General features: G+C 47.2%; 1 protein-coding gene across 8 annotated transcripts in view; it reads left to right on the top strand.

The window, feature by feature from the left end:
* ANGEL2 (angel homolog 2) overlaps window positions 1–16,568 on the top strand; it is a 402,703-nt gene that overhangs the window by 295,034 nt on the left and 91,101 nt on the right. For all 8 annotated transcript variants that reach the window (XM_085612886.1, XM_085612885.1, XM_085612891.1 and 5 more), the window contains one exon: window positions 1,890–2,010. In XM_085612886.1, coding sequence (XP_085469012.1) covers window positions 1,890–2,010 — 121 coding nt within the window. The remainder of the gene's footprint in view (window positions 1–1,889; window positions 2,011–16,568) is intronic.

Here is a 16,568-nt window from a genome sequence, read left to right as displayed (position 1 = left end):
TGAAACACATATCTCAGTAGGACCTTAATTTGTTTCTCTCTTTCCTCATCTGCATGCTATTTGAGGCAATGCACATATTTTCTTGTAGCTGTTGGCTATTAAATACAGTTTTCCTCATTGCTATAACCTCTGCATGTCGTGTTTTTGAGCTGCAAGAACTGTCATTTCAGCCTTTGCGCACCACTTTCTTTCCAAACAAATTGGTGCTGAAGGCCCAGGGCACCTCTCTACCTAAAGTGGTATCGCCCTTTCACGCAGGATAATCAATCGCTCTTCTGTCTGTTTTTTTCACTGCCTCATCCCATCTTTGACATGACCCAAAGGGAGTCCTCAGTTTTTAGGTTAAACACATGAGAGCTTGTTGTGTCAATGATCAACTGTTTGTTGGTTTTACTGGTGCTTAAAAGGGAAGGCAGAAGAGGACTCTGTCAAGTTGGATCGTCCTGTACATAAATGTTTCTCCCTGCCCAAGAAGGAAACACTGAAAACATACCGTCTCATTCCACCAGGTCTAAGGCCGCACAACAGCTTCACTGAGGATGTGTTCCTATATTAGGCGTCTGCCAGACTGCAACATGGACATAAGTGCATGCATTCACCCAGCTGTACTACCTTGACCACCTGATCCTCAGAGAGGGCTATTTTGCCTGCTTGGTCCTGCAGGACGTTTTAGTTTGAATCCTCTACTCAAATGTTCTACCTGTTGGAATGTACTACCTGGATGTTTGTTCTATAGGTGTGGAATTTGTGATCAAAAGCATCTATCAGAAGAACAAGTTACTTACCACTACAGTGTTTCTGGTGGATACTCTTTCTAATCACAGATTTATGCCCTCTTGACTCCCTGTTCTGTTAAGTGAATATTTCCATTAAAAAAGGTCCCCAGCTAGAATTCAGCCCAATGTTGCCTGCAGTTTTTCGCTGCTAATCCATGTTTCAGGGTGTGGAAATAAAACAATGCAGAAACTGACATCAGGATGAGGGGGTGCATATAAGCAGCATCACTCCATTTATAGGGTGGTGCGAGGTTGCCGTAGAGTTAAGTAACACCATCTGGCAGTGCTTGGGAGCTATTGTATGATCATCTCTGGATCTAGTCTGGTGCTGGCAGATATTATACAGGTGAGGAGTATGTTTAGTGTATGCACCAGAAAAAGCACTATTGAAGATAAGTAACTTGTTCAATTGGTAGTTCTTTGTGAAGGTTTGTAGCACCCTCTCTCCCTTTTTCTCGATAACTAGAGTGGTTTACCCCTAAAATACTGCTGTTCACTTAGCTAACATGATTCATGTTTTCTTACCTGTGGTTACTTCTATTATCTTTTCCAAAATGTATTAACATGTTTTCCTCACTTATATTGTTTTTACTTATGGTTATTCTCTGTAAAGATGCTTTTTTTCCCATTCTTGTCTTGTCCCGGCGCTTGCTTCTTTGAAATGGATAGGTCCTGATTTGGACATTGTGGTAGTCTATTGATTTTTCTTTCGCTTCTTAGAACAGCATGCCTTGTACCCAGGTCAGTAGCGTAATAAAATGATTTCTGATCTGTATTATTTACTAAGATTTTCTTGCTTGCCAACGAGTCATCTGTGTGGAATCGGGTCAGCATCATGTAGCTGTGTAAATAGCGGTTTCCGCCTTGAGATTATAAATGGTTTCATGCAGTATGACCTCCTATTGCATTGTTTTTACTGCATGGAAATGCTGAAGGTGTTGACATTGAATTTGCTTTATCGGAGCAAAGCAGTTGAAATGTAGTGTGTTTCAAAATAACTTGATATTGTGTTTCTGCTCTTTTCAATCTTCTGATGCTCTCCGTCAGTTGCGGGTATTTGGATTAGTTGATCAAAAATACTTGTATTCAAATTAAATATGCTTTTGATTTTAGGTATCTGGACAAGAAAATTCCCCTAGAGGACAGAGAACTTTACCAGTGCCGATTTGGCCTGAAAGTTTGGGCATCTCAGAAAGCTGTGTATATGAGCAACCACAGAAAAGTGAAAGTCCAGGTGAGATGACTTTTTAGACATTATGTAAAATTATGGGATTGAAAGAAAAGGTAGTACAATAAATAAAAGTGGTCTGTTTAAGGATTCAGAAAGTAGTGTCAATTTTTCACTCCAGGCATAGTTTTAGGTTTATAAAAAATGTAAATTCAAAAAGAAGCTATCCTGATGAATAACTGTTTTCAGAAAAGTGAGCAAATTCTGACGAGCATTAAGCACTAATTAGTGGGATGCTGGGCATCTCAAAAAATGTAAAGGACTGTCCTCCCACACCACCAGGTGTCAAGCTTCATCATTGGCAGTCCTTGCTCTCCAGAAACCGCGTTTGGTAGAGAGCAAGCCTACACCTGGAAAAGAGCTTTCCATGTTGCCTCCCTTTGGCTTTTTCAGGCGGCCCACTTGGAAGGGCTCGCCTGCTTTCCTCCCGTCGCAAACATTTTCTAATCTTTATGGGGACATGTTTTTAAACACATGGCCCCATAAAGACGAGAGATCGGCTGCAGCGCGGTCCTCTTTCACTTTCGGGACCGCGCTTTTTTCTTTGTTTTAAGTTAATCAGGAAAGTGGTGGAGAGAGCAAGCATTTTCTTTCATGCAAATACCTTTCATTTAAATTGCTGATGGAGGAAGATTTACAGCCATTTAAAGCATAAGGCATTTTTAAAAGCTGTATTACCCTGAACAATGCGTTTCCCGTTTTTCTGACCATTGTTTTACGCTCATCTTTTTGCCCCACTAAGTAATATAAAGAAAATAGCCTGCAGCAACAAAACAAAAAAAACTCCTCGCATAGCTTCAACAGCAGCACGCTTAGATCACAGTGTCCCGGAGACAAGAGCTGCTGTTCTGACGCTCCTGTTCCAGGTCAGCTCAGGTGTCTCTCCTTTTTCAAAGGCACGCTTTAAGCAGTGAAGGTGGGCCAGGTAGGAGTTAATGAGCGCAGCCCCACCTGTGTCAAAGTTAGACCCCCTATGAGTACCGGTATTCTAGGGAAGAAACTGATTAAGTGTTGTTACATCGTACCGGTGAGTACCGGCGCATTTAAAGCACTGCTTCTGACAGGACATAACTGCAGCCACTGAGACGTGCCCTCACTGCTGCCTAGCTGCCCCTTTCATACATCCTTAGTCGCCGTCCCCGGGCATCCGAGACCAATCCGGAGACACCGCGCTGACGCCAATGACAAGGAAGCTTGCATGCCTCTGCGCTAGAACCGGTCACCCCAGTTGCCATTGTCGGAGGCGGGGTTCCTGCAGGCGGAAAGGAGTCGCCGCTGGGAGCGAGAAGGATCATCATGGCGGGGGAAACTGAGCAGGAGGTTTGCTACTCCTCCCGCTTCCCCTACCTCTGACTCAAGTTCATGCTCATCGTTTACGCCACCATCTTCTGGGTGGGTTTCAGGTTTTATTCTCTTTATAATGATGCTCTGTTGTGTGCGGCAGGGGCACGCCTGCATTTATTCCTGGGCAGTGTAATAACTTTGAAACAGCCACTTGAGGCTGTCTTTGATCTTTTTTTTATTTTATAATGATTTGACTTTATCTTTCAGTTGGGCACCATAGTGGAACAGAATATGGTTTTGCTTTTATACTGTGCGAGGCTGCCCAGTGGGTTGAGAGCCTGCTGCTGTAATTAGCAGACGTTTGCATTTTTCACAGAAAACAGTGGTGAACAAATCGTGAATGCTGTTTGCTGCCCAAGGTCTACTTCTGAATTAAGAAGTGGCCGAGCAAGCATTTAATTCTCTGCGGTTGAAAAGGAACTATAATAAAGCGGTATGCATTTGTGTTAGCCCCCAGACGCGCCTATAAATACAATTATTAAAATTTTTGAATTTTGACCACTTTTGATTTTATTTTCGCCACATTCTGTTGCAGTTTCTACTTGTTCTAATTTAAGCGAACGGTACCTAAAGGGGCGGGGGGGGGGGGTTCTCAAGTAAATAGTTGGCTACGATATCTCTCCAAACACAAGCAGATATCAAACAAAGGAATATTCTAGAAAACCTTTTGAGTTTGTTAGTGATGCAGGAGTAGGTAAACGGAACAGTTTTTCTTCTTCTCTACACTGGATGGCCCCTTTTAAATTGAACTTAAAATGTGGTTTTGACACATGAATGGAAAGATGTGTTTTCATCATTACAAGTCACATTGACAATCTGCTCGACATTTATGCTTTTCATATGACGACGAACTTTTATGGGACCTGCGACGACGAACTTTTATGGGACCTGCAATATCCTGGTCATGCACACTTCAGGTGGGAGGGGGCGGGAGGGTTACTTTGTTTATGAAAACTTGAAATGGCTACTCGGTCGAGTAGTTTACACGAGGGTGTTAATTGTCTTTCTTTTCGGTGCTAAATACTTTTCTGTTTTCCGAATTCATGGCTTGCTGGTACCTTTTCAAAAGCGCACTTCCCTGATGATTTTCAAATCTCTGCTGCCACACCCAAGCTTATTTCCATTCATACTAAACCCTCCTGCATGCACTGTGCAGGCGGAAGCCGGCGTTTCAGCACAGGGTGTGCTTGCTAGCGCAGGTTCTGCACTATTAAAAACTGCCCTAATGTTAAATAGACCTTAAGCTTAATTTGCAAAGGCTGTCGGAGTTTATGTGCTATCTGCCTACAGCGGGAAGTATGCGGTTGACCATTATTTTTCTTAAATAAATTTGCAAGGTAGTATGTTTTTTTTTCAATTCAGTTAGGGTCATCTATACAACTGGTTGCGGGTTCGATTTTACGCAGGAACAAACCTTTAGTTTTGGGCTATGTGTTTGTTCCGTGTTTTCTTTATTGAATGGGAGGGAGGCTGAAGGGGGTTGGCAGACCACCACACGCGTTTTTATTGATCAGTCCCTGCCACAGCGGATTAGAAACTTAAACAAAATAAATATGCTCCCCGGTTGCATGTTTGTAAGTACACACCCTGCCTCGCCCCCAGGTTCCAACTCGTGCCTCTTTCTTCCACCAGCCAGCACATCCTGTCTATCTCACTCTTGCAGGCTCTTTTTAGGTCAAGCATTCGAGACCTCTTGTATATACTTTAGTATATACTTATATGTACTTTATGGGCTCTGAAGATCAGCCCTAGGACTTGTCTGTTCCCGCTTAGGAACTTTTTTTCTTTAAATGTCTTGATAGAAAATGACCAGCAGAGGTCAGTAAAATACAAGAATTGCTTTCTGCTAAGGTACTTTCTTTTTTTATTTTTCTGGCAACTGCCTCTATTTATTTAATTTTTTTGATAGAAAACGACTAGCAGAGGTCAGTAAAATACCATAATCATTTTAGCATTCTCTAGATTACAGTCCATAGAAATTGTCTTCCACGAGCACCCATAGACAATATCGTTTTCAAATCTTGTATTTTCAGTGATATGACCACCGAAGGCCCTGATTTTATATTAAAAACCGAGCTTTGGACTATACCATTTCCCACTGAAAGACATTATTTCTCTCAATGTGTTCCCATACCTGGCGTGACATGCAGTTTGGTGCTTACTTTCCCTCCATGTTATTGAACAGTTGATGTTTCAGCACCCAGGCTAATGTGCTGCATAGCTAAATATATAAAAGGTCCTAAAGGCGAGACCGGTTGCATTGCAAATGCTTGTTCTGTTTGATGGGGAGAATCTGGAGTAGGGAATGTCTTTCTGTCCTCCAGTAGTAGTGGCCACAGTAGTGAAGGATGTATCCACCTTTTGGATGGGGTGTGCATTTGGAGTAACTGGCTATCAGGATTTGGACATCAATCTGCTCATGTTGTTGGCACTTCGCCTGGCCCTGAAGGCATTCCTGCCCTCTCTTTTCAGCCGGTCTAGCCAGTTCCTGACTGACACTACAGCTTTTTTTTTTTATTAAACATTTTATTGAGGTTAACAATGATAAACAGTCCGATACAGTTAATTATACCATTCTAGATTCCGTACAATCACTTACCCATTCTTGTGTCATGGAGAGTTCACCGCTTATACAATTGGATTTGATTTTTGACCCCGTCCCTTAAATTATAAATGCGTTGCGCGACGACCACCCATGAACGTTTTTAGTCACTCAGGTCTGGTTCTGAATCCCTTGGTGGTGGAGTACACAAATTCCCTCGAAATTCGTTCCATCTGCCCCATACCCTCTTCCATTTTTGAGGACCGCCTCTATGAATAAAGACTGCCTTTTCTGCCACCATGGGCCCCGTCTAGGTCAGCACACCATTGTTTGAGAGGGGGCCACTGGAGCCCCCCACTGCCGGGCGATATTTCTCTTGGCATATGCCATACCTATGGTTGCCCAATTTTGCTCCATGTGGTTCAAGTCTGTGGGATCCCACACATTAAGTAGACACTTCCTCGGTTCAAGGGCGATCACCTGACCACTAACCTTGGTGAGTGTGTCGAGTATGGCCTTCCAATAGGTAGCGATGTGGGGACAGTCCCACAGTGTGTGGTAAAAGGTACCCTCTGCCCCACAGCCTCTAAGGCAAAGCGGGGACTCCGCCCTTCCTATCTTAAAGAGTGTGGTTCTGGTGTAGTAGGTTCTATGCAGTATTTTAAGTTGCACCAATTTTAGCCGCGAAGGGATCGCCACTTCCTACGGGGAGGCGCGAGCGTCCTGCCAGTCTTGTTCGTCCAGTTCACCTATTTCAGTTTGCCATTTTTCCCTAAGGGTCTGGCTAGGGTCGGTTTGATTATTAATCAATTTGCGATATGTCAGGGATGTCGCTTTTTTGGTGAGGTGGTCTGTCAGTAGTCGGTCCTCCAGCGGCGAGGCGTCGGGGAGGTCTGTCCCCGGGGGTACAGTTTTTGTGAGAGCGTGCTTAATTTGTATGTATCTAAAGTACTCCGTCCCGGCCATTTGAAATGTCGTTTGTAGCTGGGCAAATGTCACCACCTCCCCTTTTTTCCATAGGTCCCCGACCACCGAAATGCCTATTTGGTCCCACCGGGAAAAACCTTTACTGGTGCGAAGCCTGCCCAGCTTGGGAGAGTCCCAGAGTGGCGTATGTTTTGTCATCACTCCCTCCCAGCCTAACGCCCGCTGCGCAACTGTCCAGATATGTACTGTGTGTGCCGTGGGGCCCCATAGTCCCTTCCTTCGTTTGCTGTCGTACAGGGCTCCCATAATCCCCTCCGTGCCCAAAACGTGCCTATCCATACGTAATGCCGGCTCGTCTTGCGGGGCATGGAGCCACTGGTTAATTACAATGAGTTGGGAGGCCCAATAGTAGAATTTGATATTTGGGAGGGCTATTCCTCCGTCATACCAACTCCTCATAAGCTTATGCTGAGCTATCCGAGGGGTCCCTCCCTCCCATAGGAGGTATCCCACCTCCGCTTCGATCGCTTTGAAGTAGGAGTCAGGAACCGGTGATTGGGTGTTTTGTAGCGCATACAAGAATCTAGGCAGAGCCATCATTTTGAACAAGGCTGCTCTCCCAAGCAATATCAGTGGGAGGGAATGCCACCACAGCACATCGCTGCGGAGTCTCCGCAGTGGGGGCAGGAGATTATGGTCGTAGAACCGCGCGGGGTGTGGTGTGATGTATATTCCGAGATATTTAAATCCCTCCGTTGCCAGAGATATTTCAACGCCTGGGGGGAGACGCGTGGGGGGGACCCTTAAGCATATACAAAACTGACTTTGTCCAGTTTATCGTGTAGCTGGAAACTCTGCCGTACGATGCGCATATGTCCAAGAGACAAATAATGGACTTCCGGGGTTTTGCCATGTACAGCAGGACATCCTCCGCATAGAGGGATATCCTATCCTCCCACCCCTCAGTCCAGCGCAGTCCCCGTATTACCGGGTCCCACCTAATCCATGCCGCCAGCGGCTCCAGTGCCAGGGCGAACAACAACGGAGATAGGGGGCACCCTTGTCTGGTGCCTCGTCCCAAGGGGAACTCCTCCGACAGTCGCCCAGTGACCACCACCTGTGCCAATGGTTTCGTGTAGAGTAACCGGATCCAGGCACAGAAGTTGGGCCCGAATCCGAGACGTTGCAGCACGGCAAAAAGAAAGGGCCATTCGACCCGGTCGAAGGCCATACTGGCATCCAGAGAGAGGATGACCGCCTCTTCCTGTATGGTGTGTGCTCTTGCCAGCACCCCGTGGAGCCTTCACAGATTAATTGCTGTATTTCTGCCTGGCATGAAGCCTGACTGGTCGGGATGCACCAGGGTCGCGAGATGTGGTTGTAGCCTGGTGGCTAACACGTTGGCAAGTATTTTTGCCTCTGCGTTAAGGAGTGAGATCGGGCGATATGATGAACGGTCCTGTGATGGCTTGCCAGGTTTTGGCATTGCAATAAGAGTGGCCAACCGTTGGTCCCTCGGGAGTATCCCTTCCTCTAGGCTGGTCTTGAACATGTTTAGTAAGTGAGGTGCCAGCATGTCCGACTCTTTCTTATAGAGTTCTATTGGGATCCCATTGGGACCCATGGCTTTCCCGGACTGCAGCCCTTTAATAGCGGCCTTGATCTCTTCCAGTGTGTGGCCGGTCTCCAATGCCTGAGTATCGTGCGGTGCCAATTGTGGCATGGGTATGTCTTTGATATACGATATGCAGTCCGTCTCTGAGGTTGTTGCTATGGGGGAGTATACTGCTTCAAAGTGTTGCGCGAATGCTGCAACTATGTCCGTAGGGTCCTTCAACACCTCCCCCGAGGGAAGAGTAATCTGCGCCACATAACGACTGGCCCTTTCTTTTCTGTCCAGCCAGGCCAGCAACCTGCCCGCCTTGTCCCCCACCTCATATATTGTGTGTAGCGTTTTTGCAATCTTCCCCTTAGTGCGTTCCCATAGGAATTCACCATAGGCTTGTTGCGCCAGTCGAAGGGAGTGGGACGTGTGGTCCGTGGGATCTGTCGCATGGATGCTCTCGGCTAGGTTAACTACCTGTTCCAGCTCCTCAATCTGACGATTTTGTTCCTGCCTGTGGGCAGTGATCACTGAAATGGCCTGCCCCCGGAGGACTGTTTTGTAGGCTTCCCATAGGATGACCGGTGAGGCCACTGAGTGGGTGTTCTGTGCAATAGCGTTTAGAGGTCTTGTGGAGGGTTTTCCAAATGTTGGGGACTTGCAGGTATCCCGGGTATATTGGATATGTGCATCTCCGTCCCTGGAGATGAGACACATAGGACAGACGGATGGGCCCATGGTCGGAGATACCCCTTGGAAGATGTTCAATATCACTGATTCCCTCTACACTAGCCGGGGAGGTAAATATATAATCAATACGTGACAGACTACCGTGTACCCCTGAGTGGAAGGTGTATTGTCGTGCTTCCGGGTGTCTCATGCGCCAGACATCCACCAGCCCCACTGCGTCTAAGAATTCCCTGAGGGGAGATGAAGCAGTCCCTTGATCTCTGTGTGGGTATCTGTCGATGGCAGCGTGCACTGTTACGTTGAAGTCACCTCCCATAATTAATTCCCCGGGAGGAAGTGCCAACAGGAATCTACCTAGGGCAGGGAAGGCGAGGCTATGGAGTGCTGGGGGGATGTGACTGTCACGATATTGTACTGCCGTCCCTCCCACTGGCAGGATAGTGCCGCAAAGCGCCCTTGATCGTCCGTACAGGTCCCTGTTATTATCAACTGGCAGCTTTTCTTCAATAGGATCCCAACGCCTCTTGAGCCCGATGTGAACTCGGCATGGACTGCCATATAAAATCCCCATCTGTCCAACGCCTAGGTCGCCGTACCGACCAGATGTGACTCCTGAATTAGGACTACTGACGGGGCATGCCTTTTAAGATACTGTAGCACTAATTCCCTCTTTATTTTGTTACCCAAGCCATTCACATTCCAGGACATAACCCTTAGAGGGGCCCCCAATGTGTGCTTGTCGGAGGGTTGAGACTGGGAGGGGCCGTGTGTTCTGGACCCTAACATCTGTGAGCCCTCCATCAACAGTGTAGCCTGTGTGTCCCTGTATGTTCGTATGGCCCCCCTCCAGTAACCACTTGCTTCGTCTGTGAATACTGTTTTGAAACTATCTGTGCAACAACAAACAACAACTTAAACCATGCCCCTCCCTCCTCACCTCCCCCGCTGCATGACGGATTCCCAACTACCCGCCCCCCCCAACATTGCAGAGTGCTTCAATCCCTTAAACAGTACTTGCGTGCGAGAGCTGAAGTCCGAGATGTGCCCCGGGGTTCCCCATTGACCCAAACACACTGAGTACTTGGTAGTGTCGACGTCTGCCCCTGCAGAGTTTTTAAGTAGCCTGGCGCCAGCCGACCCTGTCTGGCCGAGTCAGTCCACCTTTTTACTCCGCAGGGTCAGCCGAAAACCATCAGCCTGTCCCGCGGTTGCGGAGTCGTCGTTTCGTTCTGCGGGATTCTTGACCTCATTTTTCAGCCTCTCCTTGCATGGCGTTTCTGGATTCTCTGCCATTCGTTTCGTTGGAGGAGTGGACCCTCGGCAGACATTGTTGCTGTTGGCTCGCTGCTCTCTCTGTACGGCCCACTTGTCTCCAACCTTCGAGCCATTCATATGCCCCTTCCGGTGTCTCAAAGAACCAGGTTTTGCCCCCTGCCACAACTCGTAATTTAGCTGGAAACAACATGGAATAAGCAATTTCTCTGCTTCGCAGTTCCTTTTTCACTTCCAGGAATGTCCGCTTTCTCTTGGTGACTGCCGCTGTGTAGTCCGGGAAAAAGGAGATTACTGAGTTCAGGATGCGCAACTGCGGGGCCACCCTCGCCGTCTGCAAAATGGCGTCGCGGTCCCGGAAGTTGAAGATGCGCGCTAACACTGGTCGCGGGGGGGCCCCCGGTTTAGATTTCCCTCCTGGGATTCTTTGCGCCCTTTCGACAGAGAAGAATTTCGATAGTCCCCTCGGCTGGAGTCGGGTCTTGATTAGCTCCTCTATGTACAGGTCCATCGCTGGTCCCCCTTCACTCTCTGGCACACCCGTGATTCTGACATTGTTGCGCCGGGAGCGCCCCTCCTGGTCATGCAGCTTCTCCGCCATAGTCTTATTCTCTGCCTCTAGTTGTTTAACTTTCTGTTGCAGGGCGGTGGTGTCTTCAACCAGAGAGGACGCTATGTCCTCCACTTCCTTCACCCTAGCGGCCATTGTGTGGAAATCTGCGCGCAAAAATGAAATATCTGTAGAGATTGACCCCACCGTTGTTTGCACTTTCGTGAGTGCGGCCATAATGTCCTGCAGTGTTACTTCGCTCTGGCCCTCCTGCGCGGGCGGCGGCCCCCCCAGCGGCTGTTTTTTCGGGCATCGCCGGAGTGTCCTTGACTAGGCGAATTTGTCCAGTTCCACCTGTTGCGGCGCACGCTGACCCTTACTCCCCATTGCGATTCTTAGTGGGGCCTCACTTGCACTCTTCAGAAATGGCGCAGTAGTCCCCGCCACCTGCCGCACGGGTAGACTCCGCGCTCAGCCTGTCGGTTTTCCTGCTGTTGCGGGGATGCCTTCCCCTTAGGTGAGGAGGGTATACAGTGTCGCTGTTGCGTCTGGAGGTGCCCCTGAGGGGTCGTATCGTGCAGCCTGTACCTTCTTCCCTGGTGTCTGTTATGGGCTGGGCCCGGCGCTGATTCTGTCTGCAAGTCGCCCGGTCAGGTGAGAGTGTGGGAAGGCGACCTCACGGGACGTCTCCCGAACGCCTATGTGCCCCTCACTGTGCCCTGGTCCGGTCAGTCTTCGCCTCCGAGGGTTGTCCCGGTTGGGAGGGGGGGCTGCCATGTCCACCTTCTCTGCCCGCTCGTTCTCCTCGCCGGTGGCCGCGATCGTGGAAGCCCCGCGGTGCGGGCTCTGCAGCTCCGCCACTTCACCCCCTATGCGCCCCCGGACCGAGGTCTTGGGGCTCCAGGATCATGAGAGGCCCTCCCCAGAGCCTACTGTGCATAGTCTGAGCCTTTCGTAGGGAAGAGGTGGGTGGGGGTGGGGCACCGCGATCCAGTCTTCTCCCACGGTCGGCGCTACACTCTGGGCCGTCACTGCCGATGCGCCGCCAGGCCTCGGGCGTCTCCTCCCCACCTTCGCCGCACAGTGGCGTGATCTGCCCCCGAGTCGTGCTCCCCGGGCTCAGGACGTTTTCCGCTTTGCGCCAAACACAGGGGCGCCCGCCGCATCGGGCACCGCCGCCGCCGCCACCCAGGAACCACTTCGCTGGGCTTACCCCGTACTCTAGGCCGCTGCTGTGGACGCGCGTCTAGGCCTCCGACGACTTCCGTCCACCTGCGCCGCCTTTCAGCCAGAACGTTGCGGGAAAGTCGCTCCCCAGGGGCCAGACACCTTCCGGTCGCTGTATCAGCGTGCTGGGGGAAGTCTCCTTGCGGATTGTTGAAGGAACCTCGCGGCGGTCCCGAAGCTCCCTTAGGCTGCGGCCATATTGCACGGCGGCAAACCACGCCCCCGACACTACAACTTTGATGTAGTATGTAAACAACATGCCTTTCTGCTGAGAAGCTCTGCAGGTTTGGACCTGGGTGCAGGTGTGGGGAAATCTGATTGGTTGCCAACCTTCTGCCAGGCACGCTGAACACCAAATGACAGCTTGAGTTGCTGTCATCTTGCCCAACTGCAAGTAGCATCTCCATTTGGAGGTGGTTAAAGATATCTTTGCCTGTGGGGCTCTCCTCAGGTGAACATCTTTGCAACTCCTAGGAATGTGCACTTTCCACAGTTCTTTGTCCTTCAGTTTCCATGGGAGATGCGTTTCGGTTGATGTTGTGTTTTCTGCATCACTACATTTTTCCCTCATACCCTTATTACCTCGGATACTGAGGGTACAGCTCCAGGTATGGCCCCAAGCCAATCTGATCGTCTCACTCTGGTCAAGGGTGGTGTGGTATGCAGACCGCCTCTCCTGTTATCTCCGCTTCATCTGCCTCTAAAAGCTGATCACCACTCCCCGTTAGAGGGATGGATGCTACACTGCAACCTCCAGAGCTTGCACCTTCATCCCTGAAGATTGAGCTCCTTTCATTTGTTGCCGAAGGTGGCAGACATGTTTCAACTCTTCGCCTCGTCCCAAAATCTGTCTATTCAAGAAGTTGGAATTGATTTGTCTGATGGTGTACAGAAGATGTCGACCTGCTGAAGGCACTTCCAACAGTTATTTTCATTTAGTCCGGTTTCCCAGCAGACTGTGCAGTGGATGCTGTCAAAGGCTACATTACAGCCCGTTGTCTTCTTGACCACTCTTTCTTGTCACCAATTGCCCTCAGATTTTTTTAAGGGACTCCATAAATATTTTCCCCTACACACTTTGTGATGTGCAATGGGACTTGCATCTAATTTCAACATTTTTCATTAGTTGTCAGTTGAGGTTGCTGGCTCTTAAAGCAGTTGTTTTTGTGGCCATCCCTTGAGTAAGTTGCAAATGCTGTGTCTGCCTGAGGTTCACCTTCCAATGTGAAATGGTGACCCCTTCCAGTTGGGGCAATCCATTACTCTTTCCACTTTGTTCCCACTACTCCATCTAACTAAGGAGGAGGAGAGACCATATCAGTTGGTTCCTCATAGGGTGGTCTTTTATTACATCAAACAGACTAAGAAAATTGTGTCTGCCAACCAACTCTTCATTCGGGATGAAGGGTGTAAAAAATTGCAGGGCAGCCTAGAAGAAAAGGACGTTATCGCGTTGGACTGTGTTGCGCAATAGAATGTGCTACACTCAAGCCAAAAAGGAACCCCTGAAAGGAATCAGTCCTTATTCCACCAGAGCGAAGTTCTGAACATCACAAATTGCCATGGGTGTTCAATTGGCTGAGATTTGAAGCGCAGCGCTATGGGGTTCCTTTCACTCTTTTGCAAAACACTGTTGCATGGCCTATGAACTTAGAGGACGGCCATTTCACTTGTACCCTGTTTCAGTATTTTCTTGTCCCACTATGCCTTCAGACCCACCACCCTGAAGATGGGAACTCCTGTGGTATCTATTCAAAAAGGTCCGGAATCAGCAGTTAAAAGTCTTTAAGATGAAAAAGTTACTTACCTTCTGTAACAATCTTTCTGGTGGATTGTGTCTACCTGCATATTCCCCACCAATCTCACCTGCCCTCCCAACCCCCCATTCTATAGGATGGTCTTATGGTACTGCTGTTAATAAGGTCCAAAGAATATCCAGCAGAAAGATAATTTCTAAACGTAAATAACATTTTATTTTCTCATATTAATTTGTAACTAGCCGCCTTTGCAAACTTTTCAAGTTAGTTAGCTAAGGGATGGATATTGATGAAGACTTCAAGGCATGGGGGATATCATCCGCAAACAGATTAAGTTTCTGATCCCCGGAGAGAAACAACGCCTTTGATATCTTTTTACCTATTATGGCAGGCTAGAAAGTCTGTAGTGAGGATGAACAATAAGGATAGAGGGCACCTATACTTAGTGTCAATCTGTCCGATGTATGGCCATTGAGCATAATCTGCCCACAGGCATCTTATTACCATTATCATAGAAATACATTTCAGTCCAAAACCCACATTTTCTATGACTAGTTGGTGGAATGGCCAGTCAACATGGTGAAAAGCCTTTTCGGCATCCAAGGAAATCTGGATGCTGGGATTTGTTTTCTTCTTACTTTCTCTGTTAAATGTAGTTCTCTCCTCTTGATGTTGTGGGTTTGCGTACCCTGCACATAATCTAATTGGTCCAGATGGATAAGGATTGGTAACAGTTTTTTACAGTCCGGTTTCTTAAATCTTACTGTAATTGTATATCCAAATTGAGTAAGGCCATTGGAATAGAGCTTTTCCTCTGTTTGAGCATGACATAGATATCCGTCTTGCTAATGGAGACTGTGATAATACCCATGTTGTGTATTTATTATACTGTAGAGACCTCTCCCTTGTTTGTAATGGGGTTCCTTCAAGGCAGTATTTTAAGGGAAAATGATATCCTCTCTAGCTGAGATTATTCTGAAACTCCCTCACTTACTCTGCAGTGACTTGTAACAGAGCGTAGAGGCCAACTCAAAACAATAATTACAAATCGGGCAAAGATTACTTTATCTTAAACCCTTAGCTGCAACCGCTTTTACCACTGCAGAGCTACACTTTTTATTTCTATATTTGGGGCACTGCACATTAAAGCCTTCATAACTTTTAATCCACAAATTTAGATTTTAAAGATACCCGGGGTTGTGGATTCCCCTGAATGGGACTGAGTTGATGGGCAAAATATAGCAAAATGATTATTTAAAAAAAAATCTAAATGTGAAAAGGGCCGTGCAAATAAGTGTTTTTTTAATGTGTTTTTTTTTTTTTTAAATGACCTCAACAAAAGGTTTGCTGTGCTAAGATCACAATTTCGCAGCTTTCGGGAATAAGCAGAGTTGTGAAAGAAAACTCATTTTTTAATATTATCCATGGGTGAACTCAAAGTTGTACATTTCTGAAGACTAGACAAAATTCTGAATTTAGCGAGTGGTCATTTGTGTGGATCACTCGTAGTCTTCCATCTTTCATCTGTAACTGTAATGTCCTATTGGTTGATTTACAAAATAATACACTGTGAAGTTTGTCAGACCCTTCTGGTCATTTGGATATAGAGTTTTTTGATTGTCCAGAAACACTTGATACTCGTAGCCACCAACTGTGCTTCAGCTTATTGTTAGTTCCGTACTGACCAAGCAACAATTCATACGGTTAAATCTAATGAATGAAAAATGGGTATGATGGAAACTGGTGTCGTTTTTAAAATATCAACAAGATACTGTGTTTAGGAATAAATGTTGTTGTTGCCCCTCTGAATTGGATTCGGGTTAATTTAGCATGGTCTTGCTTGCATAATGGCTTACATTTGGAAGCCAAATATGGAGAGAAATCCAATAGGCAATAGCAAATGATTACTATTCTTTGTTCCTGCACTTCTGCAAAAAAATATTTTAAAAGGTACCACTTTTTTCTGGGTGTCCCGATCATCTTTGTCAGGAACAGAGATACGACGTGGAGACATCAAATTTGTGGCATACAAAATTACCCTTTTTGGTGATTGTAGTAGCTGTGGGATTTGGGTACAGGCTGGGCTGCCACCCAGGGGAACCTATCAAACCCAGGCTCTTCTGAAAACCACACACTCAAGGGAGTGCAGGGTGGTGTGATGTGTGTGAAGGTATCTGTTTTGTTATCCAGAATGTCCTGCATACTCATACTTTGGCTAAAATGGCAAATTTCCTTAGATTTCTGTGAGGGAAATTTCCAGAATCTGCGGGAATCCACAAAAGTTATACCACCAGCGTTTTTAGACTTCTGCCCACTAAAAACAGTAGCCCACTTTCGTGACTAGGTGTGAGAAGTTGGCCTGGTATATGATGTTCACTAGTTAAAGTGACCACCTTGTACCATGCCAAGCAACCCTTATGGTGTGGTTGTAAGTCAACCTTTTCGGACTAGCTGCCCTAGTGGTAGCGTAGGCTAAGCAGTCTTTGAGGCTAAACTCGTGAAACGTGTTAAGCAAGCTGTTTTACCAAATGCAACCCCCTTTTATACCAATGAAAGGACACCACACAGATATATATTCAAAATATATATGTATTTATTTCTCAAAGTAACCCCTAGTCTCTTTATGAGCACAGGAGCACAAATCGTCAAACA

This window comes from Triturus cristatus, chromosome 6, assembly GCF_964204655.1.
Source record: "Triturus cristatus chromosome 6, aTriCri1.1, whole genome shotgun sequence".
Lineage (NCBI taxonomy): Eukaryota > Metazoa > Chordata > Amphibia > Caudata > Salamandridae > Triturus > Triturus cristatus.
This window is presented reverse-complemented; position numbering and strand designations above follow the sequence as displayed.